General features: G+C 42.3%; 1 protein-coding gene across 7 annotated transcripts in view; it reads right to left on the bottom strand.

Moving 5' to 3' along the window:
• Nucleotides 1–51: 51 nt before the first annotated feature.
• LOC101174586 (low-density lipoprotein receptor-related protein 1) overlaps nucleotides 52–17,254 on the bottom strand; it is a 118,190-nt gene continuing 100,987 nt past the window's right edge. For 2 of the 7 annotated variants that reach the window (XM_020703484.2, XM_020703486.2), the window contains exons 58-90: nucleotides 16,801–16,920; nucleotides 16,529–16,716; nucleotides 16,150–16,355; nucleotides 15,883–16,071; nucleotides 15,651–15,799; nucleotides 15,482–15,575; nucleotides 15,282–15,398; nucleotides 15,088–15,207; nucleotides 13,982–14,104; nucleotides 13,715–13,840; nucleotides 12,646–12,762; nucleotides 11,971–12,077; nucleotides 11,753–11,885; nucleotides 11,549–11,671; nucleotides 11,345–11,467; nucleotides 8,962–9,102; nucleotides 8,745–8,882; nucleotides 8,550–8,669; nucleotides 6,017–6,282; nucleotides 5,753–5,934; nucleotides 5,537–5,643; nucleotides 5,352–5,471; nucleotides 5,085–5,261; nucleotides 4,864–5,004; nucleotides 4,608–4,781; nucleotides 3,500–3,661; nucleotides 3,222–3,405; nucleotides 3,031–3,138; nucleotides 2,876–2,949; nucleotides 2,711–2,804; nucleotides 2,541–2,579; nucleotides 1,785–1,929; nucleotides 52–1,703 (exon numbers count right to left, since the gene is read on the bottom strand). In XM_020703484.2, coding sequence (XP_020559143.2) covers nucleotides 1,563–1,703; nucleotides 1,785–1,929; nucleotides 2,541–2,579; nucleotides 2,711–2,804; nucleotides 2,876–2,949; nucleotides 3,031–3,138; nucleotides 3,222–3,405; nucleotides 3,500–3,661; nucleotides 4,608–4,781; nucleotides 4,864–5,004; nucleotides 5,085–5,261; nucleotides 5,352–5,471; nucleotides 5,537–5,643; nucleotides 5,753–5,934; nucleotides 6,017–6,282; nucleotides 8,550–8,669; nucleotides 8,745–8,882; nucleotides 8,962–9,102; nucleotides 11,345–11,467; nucleotides 11,549–11,671; nucleotides 11,753–11,885; nucleotides 11,971–12,077; nucleotides 12,646–12,762; nucleotides 13,715–13,840; nucleotides 13,982–14,104; nucleotides 15,088–15,207; nucleotides 15,282–15,398; nucleotides 15,482–15,575; nucleotides 15,651–15,799; nucleotides 15,883–16,071; nucleotides 16,150–16,355; nucleotides 16,529–16,716; nucleotides 16,801–16,920 — 4,548 coding nt within the window. In that variant the 3' untranslated portion in view covers nucleotides 52–1,562. The remainder of the gene's footprint in view (nucleotides 1,704–1,784; nucleotides 1,930–2,540; nucleotides 2,580–2,710; nucleotides 2,805–2,875; nucleotides 2,950–3,030; nucleotides 3,139–3,221; nucleotides 3,406–3,499; nucleotides 3,662–4,607; nucleotides 4,782–4,863; nucleotides 5,005–5,084; nucleotides 5,262–5,351; nucleotides 5,472–5,536; nucleotides 5,644–5,752; nucleotides 5,935–6,016; nucleotides 6,283–8,549; nucleotides 8,670–8,744; nucleotides 8,883–8,961; nucleotides 9,103–11,344; nucleotides 11,468–11,548; nucleotides 11,672–11,752; nucleotides 11,886–11,970; nucleotides 12,078–12,645; nucleotides 12,763–13,714; nucleotides 13,841–13,981; nucleotides 14,105–15,087; nucleotides 15,208–15,281; nucleotides 15,399–15,481; nucleotides 15,576–15,650; nucleotides 15,800–15,882; nucleotides 16,072–16,149; nucleotides 16,356–16,528; nucleotides 16,717–16,800; nucleotides 16,921–17,254) is intronic. The other 5 variants (XM_020703488.2, XM_020703489.2, XM_020703487.2 and 2 more) reach the window with 4 other exon arrangements.

Here is a 17,254-nt window from a genome sequence, read left to right as displayed (position 1 = left end):
CATGACTCAGTGTAATGTTTCACTTTCACAAACAAAACACGGCTGATTGTATTCTGTACAATTTAAATTTTTTATTTATAACAACATCTGTGACTTAGTTTGTAAAGTACTCCAGCAAAAATTTAACAGTATTCTCTTTCCAGAAAGCCTGACCTCCATGCATCGTGTACTAGAAAAGCTGTGTCAATTTTTCATAAAAAATAAATCGACTAACAAAAGACAAAAATCTGAAAAATGCATGTAGGATTCAGCAAAAACTGCTTTAGGTAAAGTGATTGTACTTCTCTCTAAATTAAAGATGAAACACAGACAACAGTGTAAAATAACACTGGACTGGTAAGCAAATAAAAAGGCATCGTTACACAGTCGTGGTACAAACATGCAATAAAACGGCTGAGACATTTCGGACAGAAGCAGCATTTTGGGACTGAGGCTGAGCGTGAGGAAGTGTCGGTGCGACCGGAATGGTAGCAGCAGCAGCAGGCCACGGAGAATAAAGAGAGGAGCTCAAAAGGAGCAGAGACCTGCTGAGGACGGAATGAAAATAATGCACTTTAATGACTGAGTTGTTACAAAACTGTGAACGTACAGACTTCCACTCGTTAAAGGCAGAAAGATAAAACTATTCACAAAACCAGATGGATGTTATCTGGTCTGTACATGACTGGAGAAGTATAAGACATAACTAAACGTTGTCCTCTTTTATTTTATTTTTTTGTCCTCCTTTCCCTCAGAAAGAGAAGACACCATCATTAAAGTCTTGCAGCTTTGGCCATTGCAACTCTTTTCTTCATACCCTAAATTTCCATCCATGGAATGCTTTATCCATAACCAACCTCTTCCATCTCCAGCTGCTGTCCTTTCACAAACGTAATTTTGCCACATCTTTAGATAAAAAAGTTCAAACCACACAGTCAAATGTGACATTCTGTGCAAGGAAGACAAGACAATCGCTTCATGGAGATTGTTCTCTGAGAAAATGCTCTGGTTTCCATCTGGTATTGACATTTTACATGTGTGCTATACATAAAGACGATCACGAACGTGTCTCACACAATCTTACTGGGGAAACCCAGCAGGACAAAGGTACCGACTTAAAAAGCTTTGAGTTTTGCCTTTCCCACTCAAAGTCAACACAAATAACAAACAGTTGGCACTGGTGAAATGGAACAGATTTTTCTTTTTCTTTTCTATACAATTCATACAAAAATAATAAAAAAGAAAACGAATCGCTCCAAACCTAAGCATCTTTTCTTCTGATCTACTTGCTTCCATGTCATTTTGTACAGAGGTAGTGGCTATTTAGGTAAAGGGGAAGGGACAGACTGTAAATGAAAAATCTCTCATAGAAAATGCTATTCATTTTGACCAGAGGAATCTTCTAAAGAACTAAATTATAATACTGCAATCACATACAAAAGTAGTCCTTCATTTTTGTACATTTTATACAGTGTTCACACTTTTTTCTTTCACACTTTTTATTGATTTTTTTTAATTGTTTTGTTTTTCTTCAAAAGGCAGAAAGAAGGGTGGGTTTGAAAACAAAATATTCTGGTTTGTTTTTAAGCGAGCGGGTCAACAAGCCGCTCCTCGTCTCCTCGTGACAGCAGCTCCTTCTTCTCATCTGTGCTGGCCAGCGAGTTGCGACTGTTGTGAGCTCCCATGTATAGGGTAGCATACACTGGGTTTGTAAAGTTGGTGGGCTAAGAATGTGAAAAAAAAACAAAGATTAGTAAAAAGTGGAGCAGTAATTGGAAATATATGTGCTTAATATTTGTTTCTACCTTATCCGGGTCCAGAGTAAAGTCAGCATCGAGCAACTCCCCAGCGTCGTCGTCTGGTTCGCCCTCGTAGATCTTGTAGGCGGGATTGCCGATCTCGACGTTCATTGCTCCGTTGGTCATCCTCTGGTGCTGGAAGCCTTTGGCCCTGCAGCAAAAACAGAAGCAGTCCAGTCGGACTCTTTTTGTCTGACACGACAGCACATGCGACCAAAAGGTGCAAGCAGGAACAAAACCACATCACAAAGGGAGGGAGGAGGAGTTATACATGACTGTCGCCTCCATCTGGGCTGAGCCGCAACAGACACAAACCCAGCAGTCATGCAGTCCAGACCCAGAGGGCCAGGGCTGCTTGTTCATGTTGCACCACATGTACTAGTAATAGTAACTGGATCTAAGAAATCCTGGATTTTTTGGGGTTTTATCTTTAATCTGAGTTTGCTGTTGGACTCTCAGAATCTCCCTTTGAGGACGTATTGCTGCACAATAAGATGGACAATAATGACACGCCTAAAGCAGATACTTAAACAGATCTATTCAATGCACGGCTTCAATAGATCTGCTCAGGAGCTGATCTAGAAACTGTAAAGGTGGGATGACCCACAGCTCCCAGAGACAGTAGGAGAAATGGAGCAAACACTGAGCACAGGACCAGACACTACACAGCATCCAAGACTCATGATCGAGAGCAGAGAGGCCATCAAAGTGAGAAACTGAGAGACAGGATGGAGGAAGGAAATGTAACCCTGCAACCATTACCGCAAGCGTCTGGAGCCGGTTTTTCCAGGCCGGCTAGATCTGAGAAGCAGAAGAAATCTCATTACAGAGAGGAGAGTAACAGTGAAAACTGACAGGAGGAGAAGGAAACAAAGGAAGAGGAGGAAAGAGGAAGCAGGCTGAAATCAAAGATTCCTCAGACTGTCACTCACCCTTTCATTCGTCTTCTGTACCACAGCAGAGCTCCCACTCCCAGGAGAACCAGCAGCAACAGTATCATCACTGTCACCACAATGGAGGCTGTCCCTGCACGCACAACCACAGTCAGAACTTTATTCAATTCAGTTTCTGAGTTTTTAGTCCAAATAATAACTTACGTCCACCTGAGCTTGAGCTCTCGCTGCTGCTGGCCACAGATTCACATCGATACCCGGACCAGCCAGGTGAGCATCTTCACACCGACACAAATAGATTAGACTCTGCAGCAGATTTTAAGACTGCCAACATGGAGAGATAAGCCCCGCCCCCCTACCTGCATTCTGGTAATCGAGTACTGAGATTCATAAAACACTGGCCATTGGCACAGTATCCATTTGTGTCACATGTGTAACAGCTTGGCTGGATTCTGCCATTTTTGCACCTGTGGAGAACCGAAATTAAGCACCAATATAAAAATATTTGACGACCGCATGAGGTGTCTGATGTCTCGGTAAGCACTCCTACCGACAGGTGACCTCCCCTGTGGAGGAAAGTCCATCGCTGGGGATGCAGGTACCGTCTCGACAGTAGTGACACCTGTCGATCTCGCATGTGCTACCGGTGAACTGCGGTGGGCAGCGGCACACCATGGAGCCGTTATCCCTCTGCAGGCATGTTCCTTTGTTCAGGCAGTAGCCTTCACAGCTTCCTGCTCGCAGAGACACACAACAAATATGTTACTTCCCCTCCTTTCGGAACCTGTAACAATTTTTCAAGACTTTAAAAAACAAAGGGAAACTCACTGTACTGGCACTGGTCACCAAGGAAGTCTGCAGGGCAGTGACAGGTAGGCTGGTTTCCTGGACTGACTGTGCAATTTCCTCCATTCTTACAGTTATCTCGACACGTATGCAGGTTACATTTTGGCCCAGTGAAGCCGATCCGGCATCGGCAGGTAGGGAAGCCTGTGGAGGAATGAACACAAGCGAGAGAAGAAGGCACAATAAGGGAGAGAGCATTTGCAGTGTTATAGGACATGGGTTTCCAATCCAGAACCAGTCCCTGGGTTACTTGGTAGCAGACCGCAGACAAAAATACATTTGGTAACTTACATTATGTCTGCTTTGTTGAATGAGGGAAGTTTTATTTTGAAAAACTACTGGATTCTTTGACTTTCTCTTTGACGCATGTCAAGCCTTTTGCCTTAGTCAGGTATTAAATACGCTTGATACCTTTATAAGCAGCTGCTCCGACTGCTAAATGAAAAGCCCAAAGCTACCATAATGCAAAAGGTTTTTGGAAAATATCTTTGGGCAGAAAACAGCCAGTTAGGCAACAGAAGACGAGAGTTTGACTTCGAAATAAAATAAATTTAGATTCACATAGTCACAAACCTAGGTCTGCACAGCAACAGACTCAGGTTTTACAAGGATGCTGCTGATACAGTATTGTTTCCTGTCGATTTAAATTTATCATTATTATTGTTATGTAGAAAATACCATTTTTATGATATCATTTTATTTTATAGTATTTATCTGCCACATCGTAAAAGTCGGATGAGGCTAAAGTTGGTGTTCTGTTCTTAGCCTCCAGTTTGCCGGTTATAGGAAAAGCTACATCACATTTTAATGTGTCCTACACAAAACCTAGAGTACAAAGAAATTTTAAACTGGCTGCAAGTAATTTACAAAGAATGGAGATTTAACAAAAAAAAAATGGCTGATTTGTGGAAACTTGTAAAGAGGATATTTAAGAATTTTCCTACAAAGCTAAACAAGTAGGCAGGTGAGTGTTTTCATGTTTGAAGCACCATATCCGTTTCATAAGTACTGGTGTGGCACTGGAAAAACTCCAAATGGTCTCATCCCCAAGTATTACCACTAAAACAAACCTAATCAAAAATGAAGATACCTCTGGGAGAGGGTGTGCACGTCCCGCCATTCTTGCAGTAGTCCATGCATTGATCGACCTCACATCGCTCGCCTCCAAAGTTGGGCTGGCAGCGACATTTGGGTTGTTTGTGGGCGTTTAGAAAACAGCTGCCGCCGTTCATGCACTGGATTGAACAGGGACCGCTGGGAGGAGCTGTGGGAGACCAAGTGTCAGTGACACTGCAGGACCGGGCGTTTGTTTGGGCATGAACTCTCATTTCTGCATGTTCACTCACAGACAGGAGACAACGTGGGAGCAGGCAGCTCCACACATGTGCCGTTGTCCAGCGTGCGTCCGTTGGCACAGGTGCAGACTGGTCCACTGGGGCTCAGCAGACAGAGCCACTCACATTTCTTCCTGTCACAGGGGTTTGTCACTGACAGAGGAAAAAAGGCCGACTATTAGGAAAGAGTTTCCCCTCTTTCAACATTTGGCTTTTGATTTATTGTCTCTTACCTTCAGGTTGTTTATAACGGTTGTACAACACCACATCTGTGGCATGGTTAAGTCCAGTCGTCAGGTCTTCTACTAGGCCTTTACCAAATTTGTTCACTCGGAAGACGTGGTTGTTGATGTAGGTGACGCCGTAGATGTAGTCCTCAAAGACGTCAATGCTGAAGGGGTGATGGAGGTCTGCACAGAAAGCCATAGAACACCAGCTGAGGCCTGAGTGATGTGCACTAATGCCGGCATCAGCCTCAGGAGGATTTTCCGCTACTCAACTGTTTTTAACCCCGTTTACAGCTACAACCGCATCACTGCCATTCAGCCTCACGCTGCAGATCAAGGAGAGCTTAGCATCAGCCCAGTACAGACGCTCATTGAAGTAGTCCACCGCCAGACCTACAGCAGCAGAGAATACAGTTAGGGAATGCTTAGAGTTGGTTATTATAAGGTGTATGTTTTACCTGTTGGCCACTGTATGTTTTTTTCAACGAGGGTCTCCCTCATGGTCCCATCCATAGCGGCTGTTTCAATCTTGGGGTGGTTACCCCAATCCGTCCAGTACATTTTCCTGAAGAAGTAGCAAAACCTTCATTTCTATAGGCCTTTCCTTTGATTTTATTTCCATCACTTGTGCTTCTTTTCCAAATTCCTCCAAATTCTGGATGTTTCTCACTTACCCTCTCTGGGGATCCACTACAATAGAATGAGGTTCATCAATCATGCCGGAGATCAGGGTTTTGCGATGGCGTCCACCGCTCATCTGAGCAACCTCTATCACATCTCTGCCAGAGTCAGTCCAGTACAGGTTTCCTGCCACCCAGTCCACAGCAATGCCCCGAGGCATCTTCAGATCAGGAATCTAAGGATATATTTGAAAATAAAGGTGATGTGTTCTTCCACTCGTCTACTTTTGCTGTCATGTCAGGACTGTACAAACTCACATCCAGATTGGTGACCCTGGTGTCACTTTGGCGCCTGTTTCGGTTGCTGTTTTGGGAGGACGTAGAGGACGAAGGCAAATCATAGGAAGAAATGCGCCTTGTGTGCCAGTTGGTCCAGTAAATGCGATTGGTCTTCACATGGAGGTCCATGGCATCAATGCGCACGTTGGCATCGCCCTGGAAGATCTGCTCGTAGCGCCAGTTTGACACAGACGGGTCCAGGCTGCGGATTTCATTGTCATCGGCGATGTACAAATGTCTCTGAGCTGGAGATGACAGCAAACGATGTTTACGGAATCACATTCTAAACATAACCTGTGACCCGTAAAAAACGTCAAGTGGTCATCTTTATTTTTTACAAAAATGTTACATGTTTAAAGGCTGTAAAAAAAAAACTTCACTACCCACTTTATACACTTTTCTTAGACAGACCATAGCATTTGAATACTTTTTTCTCTCATTTAAACTCTCTCAAAGTTCCAACCTTAATAGAAAACAAGACTAGTATTATAGAATTAAACCAAAGATATGCTCGCAATTGTAGATTTATGTAAATTTGGCAAATTGAACACATTCTGTACAGGAGACACAGCACAGAGAATGTTGATTAACACATTCTAGAGACAATCAGGAAGCAGAACACAATGTGCTGTTGTTACAAAAGCATGTAAAAATGCACAACAAAAGAAAATCTGCAAAACTTTGAAAGGTGAAAAAGGGTATAGCAAGGGCCCACTGAATACATGCTCAAATCTGCACTTTATCTTATCAAAACCGAATTATGACAACTATGCAAAAATCTAACATGAAATAATTCAGTAGGAGGGGATTATATAATTTCACTTTTTACCACTCCTTTTTACGGAATAAATCAAAATCTACTTGACTTCAGAAGAAAATCATATTAAATGAATTTAATGTGACCTAAGTGTGTATTGTATGCATAATTGCAAGAATCTCTAATTCTGATTACAAAGTAATTACAGTTTTTTTCTTTTTACATTTACGCTAATTTAAAAAAAAAATCAATACGTTTCATTATTTCTGCAATGAGTTTGATGTATCTGTGTGATTTTGTGTTGCATTGTCTACAATCAATGCTTGAAATGAACCACTAAACCACTTATGTCCTCTTTAGTGTTATTTTTTATTTTTATTATTATTATAATGTTTAATAATTACACTATTGGTAAACTTGTTGGATCCTGTTCTCAGGGTGCAGAGGTAAACACGTTTCTTTGCTTTTATAAACAATATGCTGACAGCATATATGGAATATTGACAAGCCTTTAATACTATGGGCGTGTCTGTTTCCCTCCCACATGATTTGATACGAATCTTGATACATGGTCCACGATTCAATATGTAAAAGATTTAATCAAGTTTGTGGCAATGTGATACAAACCAATTCTTTTCCCTAAAGGGATACAATCTAGATATTTATTTCTCATTAGCCGCTTAAAGCTAAAAATGAAAATGGCTTTTAAGAGAAACTTTCTTAGTGGCACTTTTCATTTTAAGCAACAAAACAAAATATCTTTGAAATAACAATTTCAAACACTAAAACCATGTTTTTTGGGTCTTTTAAGCTGTTTTATTCTTAGTATTAGTATTAGTTTGGAAAGTTTGTCATTTTAATTGATTGTTTGAAGTGCTGTGGTTCATCGTCAGCCAATGGTAACTGACCCAACTTGGTAGAAGCAAGCTTGTGAATCTGTGTTTGCATCACATGTACATAAAGGCAGACAGTAGAGAGCATGAGAGGAAGGGATCGATTTTATACCTTTTAAATTACATAAGTTTCTTAATTCCCTCAGTTAGGCCTGCACAATATACCGCAAATTTATCGTTATCGCAATGTCCAGCTCTGCAATATGCATATCGCAAAAGACGGCGAATATCGCAATAAATCGCAAACCCAAAATGTGTTAAAACAATCTTCTAGCAGCTTGAAGCATTTAACGAATCAAATAAATCCCTTTATGCTTTGACCAATCAGATGGACGCCTTCCCATTGTTGACCAATCAGATGGAGGCCTATTATGTTAACCCTGGTCCTGAGGAGCCTCAACCCTGCCTGTTTTCCAGCTCTCCTTAACCAGCTTGCTGTTGATTGGCTGACTCAAGTGATTTCACATCCTGATTGACTGAACACACCTGATTTTGGTTATCATTATCGAGCAGTCTAGGGAGAATTGGAAAACAGACAGGGTTGAGGCTCTTGAGGACCAGGGTTAGCCACCCTGACGTTTGTCCCCCATGTCGATGAGGGTCATTTGGAGTATAATTTTTAAACTGTTGCAATGAAATGGGAATGATGTTTTTGTTTATTTTTCTATTTGTTTATTTACCGCAAATTTATCGTTATCGCAATATTGATCACTAATATCGCATATCGCAAGTTTTCCTCATATCTTGCAGCCCTACCCTCAGTATTAGATTGATTTTTCAACATGTATCTTTATCACTGAACTACTTAAGCAAAGGTTGACGACGTTTGCATGCACAACCCCATCAGGTCAGGTGTACTCACAATCCGTCTTGCAGGTGTGATTGTGCTTGGTGAAGGGCTTGTGGCAGGTACACATGTAGGAACCCTTGGTGTTGTTGCAGATGTGGGAGCACACTCCAAACTGCTGACACTCGTTCTTATCTGCATCACAAAACACGCAGTGAAAGATTCTAAAAGGTTTAAGCAACTTTAGAGAAAAAGAAGAGAAAGCCACACCTTCGCATCGGTTTTTTCCGTTGGACTGGAAGCCTGGTTTGCAGGAGCAGAAGGAGTCAGTGCCATTCATCACGCAGTGCGCTTCGTCTCCATCGCCGCACAACGTCCTGTTGCTGCTGCAGTCGTTCAGGACTGTGTCTGCAGGCGTGAAACAGGCAGCAAGCCGTCACTCTGACAGCCTCCCCCAGAAAAGGATGCAGTGCTTTCATAAACAGACCTTTCTTTTGACAGCTGATTTCATCCGAGCCGTAGTCGTCGCAGTCGTTGAAGTAGTTGCAGCGCAGAGCAGAGCTGATGCAGTGGCCGCTGGAGCACTGGAACTCGTTCTTCTGACAAACGGGTGTGGGACTGGCTGCTGCTGGGAGAGAAAAGGGGAGGGTTAAACCAACACAGGGGACCTACAACCAAGGAAATTAAACAAGGTTTATTGATTTATTTTTCATTGGGTTTAAGACAATTGTCTTCACTTGGATATTCAAAACTGATTTTTCAAATCCATGGAACAATTTAGCTTTGAAGTAGTTCATTTTTGAGGCAAATAAATGATTTCTGTTAGTTAGTTTATAGTAGGTAGGGGGTGGGCAAACTTTTTGACTTGTGGGCCACAAAGAGGACTAAATTTTGACAGAAGGACTCGAGGAGCAAATACGCGGAGTGTTTTAGTAATCCACCTCATAAGAGAGAGAAATAACATGGAATCTGGACCAAAACATACTTTCATTTTGATAGATATTTATATTTATATTTTAAAACAAAACATTTCAACATTTTTATTTCAAAACTTTTTTTCTCATTTTCGTGCCAATTACACCAACGTATTGAGGTCCATCTGGGAAAAATGTAAACTTAAAGAAATGCTGCGTTCATGTGACGTCTGACTCAGAAATCGCACATGAATGTCCGAAACATTTTACTGTTCCACAGGAATACAGAAATAACTGTATGCACTTCAATAAAGGTCAGTGTATTTGTAGTGACCATCTACAGCAGGGGTCGGGAACTTTTTTGGCCGAGAGAGCCATAAACGCCAAATATTTTTAAATGTAATTTCGAAAGAGCCATACAATAATGTAGTGTCTCTTTCCCACACTGAGGCACGGAGACTTAACCTCTTTTAAAGTTCTTTATTCTGGTTACTGTAGACCGCAACAAACGCCATACAACTAATTCATCAACTCCTGAATCTCTCCTGCCGAGACGAGAGCGCTTCTCCCAACTTTATATTCACCTGCTCCCGCTCCAGCCCTCCCATTTTCCTTATTCGGCCCATAGCTGAACCCCATTGGTCCAAATTACCTAACAACAGGCTGAGCGACAGAACTGAGAGCCAATCAGATCTCTGCTTGATGCCTTCAATGAACCCCAGAACTTTTAACGCGGCCCGACAGCCAAGTTAAACTCAGTCCGCGACAATATTTTTAAAACTAAATATATATATATATAAGTGAATGTGTGCATTTGATGTAATTTCAACATTTTTAAAGTACAATAAGTCTGTGGATCCTTTTTAATAACATTGTTATGCTGTTGCTAATAAATGATGAGTATTTCTCGTGGTAGTTTTGTTGATGGTCTAGTCTGGTTGATACGTGGTGAGTTTCTGCTTCATGCAGGCGTTGAGACTTTAAACGTGATCTTAGGTCTGAATGTTCTGTAGATGTGAGACAGACTGATCACATGCAGACCTGGAGCCAAACACACACTCACACGCTGCAGTGAGTGACAGGCATTGGGTTTTACGTTTTTACAATCCCTGCGCGATTCACCTGCAGCCTGTCCCCACAACCCCTCACCCCCACCCTCTGCTTTCTTCCTCACACATCCCGTCCCCGCATCTGCGAGCTCTTTCTCAGAGACGAGAGCGCGCAGTTTTAGGCACGGCAATTCACAGGTTTCCGGGTGGTACAAACTCTGTGAAATAGATAATAGTAAACTGATAGTTTTTTCTCCAAGCACCGCTACTACTGCGCGCCTCTGGCATCGCATCGCGCCCGAAAAGGACTGGTCTAATGAAAAAAAGTAAAATTAAAGATTTGTCTGCGAGCCACATGTGACCATCAAAAGAGCCATATATGGCTCGCGAGCCATAGGTTCCCGACCCCTGATCTACAGGTATATACCAGAATTACAGGAAAAAAAAACATTAATTTTGATTATCAATGTAATTTTTTTTCAGTTTGGCTAGAATAACTAGTTTAATGGGCAGAAACTGGCCCCTGGGCTACTGTTTACCCATCCCTAATTTATAGCGTAATAATTTGTTATCTAATAATACAATTTTGACTTTTATCACTAGTTTTGATAGAAATTTGAAAAAAACAATGTGAGAAGTGATAAAGGGGAAAGTATAAATACGATTTTTATGGCCAGGCTCTTGACACAGCATGAGACTCGGCACTGCGACTGCTTTTTATTTTAGTTGGACTTGCTAGTGTCCTTGTTTTACAATGTGACTTATTTTATACTTCCCTATTTTACTTTTAGTTGTTTTAACTTTTTTACTGTTTTAATAGTTTTGAGATACCACTGTACGGTGCCCTGTTTGACTGCAGTCATGTTATGGCACCATATAAATAAATAAACTCAAACTTGAAACTCACGGCAGTTGATTTCGTCGCTGTTGTCCCCACAGTTGTTCACACCGTCACAGCGTTTGGTTAAGGGCAGGCACACTCGGTCATTATAACAGCGAAACTGCCTTGTGGGGGGGCACTGAAATTGAACTAAAGGACAGAGAAGATCATTAAGGAAGACAGATGACACAACACGAGGAAAGGTGTGAAGATATTTCTGGTTATTCTCACCACACTCCTCAGGGTTCTCGTCAGAGTTATCTCCACAGTCGTCTTCTCCGTCACACCTCCAGCCGAGGGGCTTACAAAGAGTGTTGTTGCATTGGAACTCACCATGAGGGCAGTGTCTATCCACTAAATTTAAGGAAAAGGAGACGTTAGATCTACAGCTGTAATCTGTAAGGAGCAAAGGAGCCGAGTATCTTATTTTCTCACCGCCATTTTCGCATCTGTCCTCGTCGCTGCCGTCAATGCAGTCAGCATCAGCATCGCAGCGCCAGCGGATGGGGATGCAATGGCCGTTTTTGCACTGGAACTCATCGCCCGCACATTTCACATCACACCCATTCTACAGTAAAACACAGGATGTCATGTATAAGTCTCCCTGGTGGCTGAATCAGACAGAGGAAGCGAAGGGGGGGGTCGAGTGGTACCTCATCGGAACCATCAGCACAATCGTGGTCCCCATCGCACTTCCAGCGGCCAGCAATGCAGCGGCCGTTGGTGCAGGCAAACTCGCTCTCTGAGCACTTTCGAGGCACTGAGAACAGACAACAGTGAGCTCAGAGACGTGGCTGAAGATTTGAAAAAAAATAAAAAGAAAGTAGAGGGAAAGAGCAGGAAGAGATGCAAGGAAAGCAAAACAGGAGAAAAAACAGGTGGTGCTACTGCGGAAAGCTATGCACACATAAATAAAATAAAACAGATAAATCACACTGTAGGCAGGTTTGAATGGGCACAGAACTGGGAACCAAACACTCTGTGTGGAGGAGCTAGAGGAGTAGGTAGGATTAGAAAAAGGAGGACAAAGCTTGCAGAATAAATAAAAGGCCAGGTAAGCAAGAAGACTGGACGAGGTGGGGTGATCTAAACAACCTACCTCTGACCCACTGTAACCGGGCAGTGTGAAATGCAAAACAGACACGAGATGATGTGAGATGTGGAAATGGAACTCATTAGATGAAAAGAAATCAAATCTCTTGAGTAAACATGAAAGAGTGGAATGTGGCCTGAGACTAAACAGTGTTTGAGGTTTCTAGAGCTGTGTTTGAGTTGGATCAGGAGCTGTGACATCCCATCCATGGACAGAGAACACAGAGGAAACCTACTGCATCCGTCTTCATCGGAATTGTCCCCACAGTCGTTGTCGTAGTCACACTGCCAGCGGCCGGGAACACAGCGGTTGTTTTTACACCGGAACTGGTAGGGCTCACAGGTCCGCTCGTCTGCACATTAGGAGGAGAGTTACACTGTAGTTTAAACCACCTCTTCTTTTTCCACCAAAGAGGAGCTGGTGCTAGTTTGGTGCTTAGCTAGTTCTATTGGTTGCCGTATAAGAACTTCATCTGAAGGTAGGCTTTGTCCAATAGGCCCCTTCGAATTTATTACCAAGTCCAGACTTTATAAATGGGTTTCTTCTCAAACCAATTTTGTGTCTCTGCTTTAAAATTGTTTTAGTTTTTTGTCGCTTTTCTTTAGTTATATCAATCTCAACTGATAAAGTCCCACTCCGATCTCCTTTTGATCTATTTTAAAAACGTTCCAGTGGTATTTTGATTATGATTATGCTGTTTACAGCCAAAATAAAAAAACTGTCGTGACACAGTTTTGCAGAGCGACAGCAGTTAGTTAACATTTGACCTCTGGGTTGTTGAACAACCACGCCCCCCTTCCCCTTCTCATTGCAGAGCGGAGCAGGGAATTCGTGGCCCACCCAGCATATTTTCTACATCACAAATAAGCTGTGTTTTAAACAGCATTTTCCATCTGCTCCTGATTCATCACAGTTTGAATGAAGAAATACTCAGAAGTGCAATGTTAGACCCCTTTTTTCTTAGAAATAAAATTATGTGTATTTTACCACAAACCAAGTGGACCACAGAATCCATTTCTGACATTTTTTTCTTACACTAAAGTCACCATGGGTTCTCATGGGTTAAGATTCATTTTTTTACATGTCCTCCATCATGACAAAAATGCCACAAAGAATTTTAAAACACCAAAAACACAGTTTTCTTTAGAGTGGGTCTACGTAAATAGTTCTTAGACCAGCAAAGACTTGGTGCTTGTAACCTGCTTTGAGACCCAGGAGCCGGCACAAAGAAGTGCTGCTAAATCAGGATCTGGGCTCAGACTAGAGCTGGACCCAGCTTGTTGGAGAAGGAGCCCTCTCCTTACCACACTCCTCCTTGGGTTCATCGGAAGCGTCCCCACAGTCTGCCTCGCCGTCACATTTCCAGAGTGCAGGAATGCAGCGGCCTGAGTCTTTACAGCGGAATTCATCCACACCACAAGTCATCTGAGCTGCAGCAAGGAAGATCAAATGGATTAGGTTTCTATCAAAATGTCTGATCACATCCGGACATTCTCATGCAGTAAATTAAACTTTTATCTTTTCCAAAGACGACGTTCGGTTTGGCGTAGTAATGAAAATGCTTCTCTTACTGCAGTTGGCAGGCTCATCCGATCCGTCCACACAGTCATTGTCACGGTCACACACCCAAACCCGTGGGATGCAGCGCTTACTGATGGTGCACTTGAACTGGTTCGGGGCACAAGTGACTTCAGCTGCAAGAAAAGTGCAAAAAAAAAAATCCCAGCATTTACTTCACAGCTCAACTATAAACTTCTAATGTCAGAAAGACTACAGGGCTTTAATGTGTTTGTTTCTTTGTGGAGAGTGAACTCACAAAGAATCAATATAGTTAAAATAAAACATGAACAAGCTATTAGCTCTGCTTCAAGAAACACCATAATGGAAAGAGGAGATCTGGGTGTAAACAGATATCCTGCACACAATGTTTGTTCTTTAGAATATAACATACATTATGTGCAAACAGTGACCAGTGACATGTTTGATAAGAGTTGACAACAACTAGCTAGGTTCCTCTTTTTTGGATAAAGTTGAATTGAATGCATCTGGGCTGTGTATCACTGCTAAAATATAGAATAAATTCAATTCACAAGATCACAATTTCTGATTGATTATGATATAAAAGTCATGAACGTTTGATAAAAGTTGATTTATTTGACAATAATCTAATCTAAAACTGACTTTAATTGGTTATGTAAAGCAATTTTCAGATGTCTAATGATTTAAACTGAACAATAACTTAGCTTATATTTAGAAATTCTGGGTTTTTACATAAAAACTTTGTAGAAAAATTGTTTTTTAATCTAAAAAATACAGAAAATTGTCAAACAATGGATTTGATAAATTAAAATGTTCTTATTGATTAAGCTGAACAATAAAATACTTGAATCCACCTTTAAAACCTATAGTTTGTAACATATTTGATTTAAGATAAACTACAGACAAAAAGTTAAGAGAATTTTAGAAAGTTGCAATTGGGTATTTCTCTGAAAGTTTCTGTTTTTAAATACAGCCTTCTGACCCGCACTCACATCAATTCACATTTTTAAAGGCTCATATTTGTCCTCACAAGCATCACAATCATTTTTAATTTACGCCACCTCATGTAAATTTACTGGAAATAAACATTGCTGATGCTTCCAGACTGTGAATGGAAAAATCTGTTAGGGAAACGTACGACAGTCTTTTTCATCCTCTCCATCGCCGCAGTTGTCCTGGCCATTGCAACGGAAAATGCCTGGGATGCAGCGACTTGGATGGGAACACTTGAACTGACTGGGCAGGCACACATGGATGTCTGAAAATTATTAAATTGTAGTTAGTAAGAAATAGTACTTTTTTGTAATACTTAGATTGAGCATTTGTAAGTACCGCAGTTGGCCTCATCCGAGTTATCCTGACAGTCATTGTCTCCATCACAGATGTAGGCTGGGTTCGTGCAGATACCTGAGCCACACTGGAACTGCCCCGGTCTGCACTTGAACTCAGCTAAAGGGATTACAAGTCAAGCAATATTTAGGTTATGATAAAATCAACAAATTCACACCAATGAAACATGTTTCATTACGCACGACAGTCTGCAGGTTCATCCGAGCGATCCCCGCAGTCATCTTCTGTGTCACACTTCCACCAAAACGGGATGCACTTGTCATTTTTGCAAACAAACTGAAAGAGAGAAAGAAGGATTTTAACATTGTATGACCTGTTGAGGGCAGATTTATCAGTCCCAGGGTGGCTCACCTGACTGGCAGTGCAGTTGGATAAACAGTGTTTTCCATCGGCAGAGAGGTAAAAGTTAGTGGGGCAGGCGCACTTGTAGCCCCCTCCAGGTGACAGCAAACATAGGTTACTGCAGCCGCCATTGTTTATCTGGCATGGGTGATCTTCCACTATAGAAACAAAAAGAATGAAGTGTGATCTAACAAAATACAAAAATGCTTGACCAGCGATCAGTGAGGGCGTTTGTTGGCACCTCGAGGCTGACGGTACGGGTGGTAAATGTGGATGTCCATGGGTCTGTGCAGGGTGCTGATGAGCATAGTCTTATTGGTACCAAGTGTCTTATGAGCTCTGTTGATTGACTTTGTTTCCCAATCTGTCCAGTAGATGTACTCTTCGAACAGAGTCATGGCAAAGATGTGGGGGATGTCCTCAGCCAGAACTACAACCGGCAAGCATAACAGGTTAGCAACAACAGTAGGAAAAGCTCAAAAGATGCGGTTCTAGTTCTGTTTGGCACCTGTGTGTCTGTTGGTTCCATCCAGGCTGGCAAATGCGATGTAGTCCTCACGGGCATCAGCCCAGTAGATCCGGTCATTTACAAAATCCAGGGTCAAACCATTGGGCCAGGTGATGTTGTCCTGTATGATGACACTCCTGTTGGTCCCATCCATCCCAATCCTCCCGATATGGGCGTTGTCCCCCCAGTCAGTCCAATACAAGTATCTGCCGGGGGCATTCTGTGTTTAACAGGCTTAGTGGTTGTTTGAAACATTTGCCAACTGTTGCTGTTTCCCAACAATCCAACCTAAGGACCACTAATGATGTTCTTCTCCGCTGGATCTCCAAACGTATTGCTTGAAAAGTTTGAACCAACATTTCTGGGGTATGATTCTTACCCGTAGCGGACGTCCACAGCCACAGCACGGGGCTCTTTCAGGCCGTTGTTGATCAGAACGGTCCGGTAAGCTCCGTTCAGCTTCGACACCTCTATGGTGTCCCGCCCTTTGTCGCACCAATACAGGTTCCCTCCAATCCAGTCAACTGCCAGACCGTCAGGGTTGCTGAGTAAGGTGCGATGAAGAACCTGGGGGGATAGAATTAAACTATTTCCACTTAAGATAACTTTACCATCTCATATCCTCAATAATCAGACTGACGCCACGCTGACCTGAACATTGCTGCCGTTGATGTGCATGCGTCGGATCATGCTGCCTTGTGTGTTCACGTCTGTCCAATAAATCATCTGTTGATGATAGTCGAAGTCCAGAGCTACGGCATTGTTTAAGCCCTGTTAAAGAGAAGCAGCAACATCAGTTTGGGTACAGGTGAACACATGTAGGGACATTTAAAGTCCAACTCTGATCATCTTTTGATCAATTTTTTTTCTCAGTGGTCTTTTAATTGGGATTATGCCGTTGTAAACCCAAATCAAAAAGACGGTTGTTTTCTAGGATGTAGTTTCTGCAGAGTGGGAGTAGTTAGAAATTCACCTCTGAGTTGTGGGCGGTACCGCTGGCGCAAAGTGACCCCCCCTCCCCCTCTCCCTTGCTAGGAGCTAGGAGCAAGGAGGTGGCGGCCCACCCAGTGTATTGTCAACAAAGAAGCTCTTTTTCTTTTTTTGT

The sequence above is a fragment of the Oryzias latipes genome, chromosome 5, assembly GCF_002234675.1.
Source record: "Oryzias latipes chromosome 5, ASM223467v1".
NCBI classification, from domain to species: domain Eukaryota; kingdom Metazoa; phylum Chordata; class Actinopteri; order Beloniformes; family Adrianichthyidae; genus Oryzias; species Oryzias latipes.
Note: the sequence above shows the minus strand (reverse complement) of the source record. Positions and strands in the feature narration are given on the sequence as shown.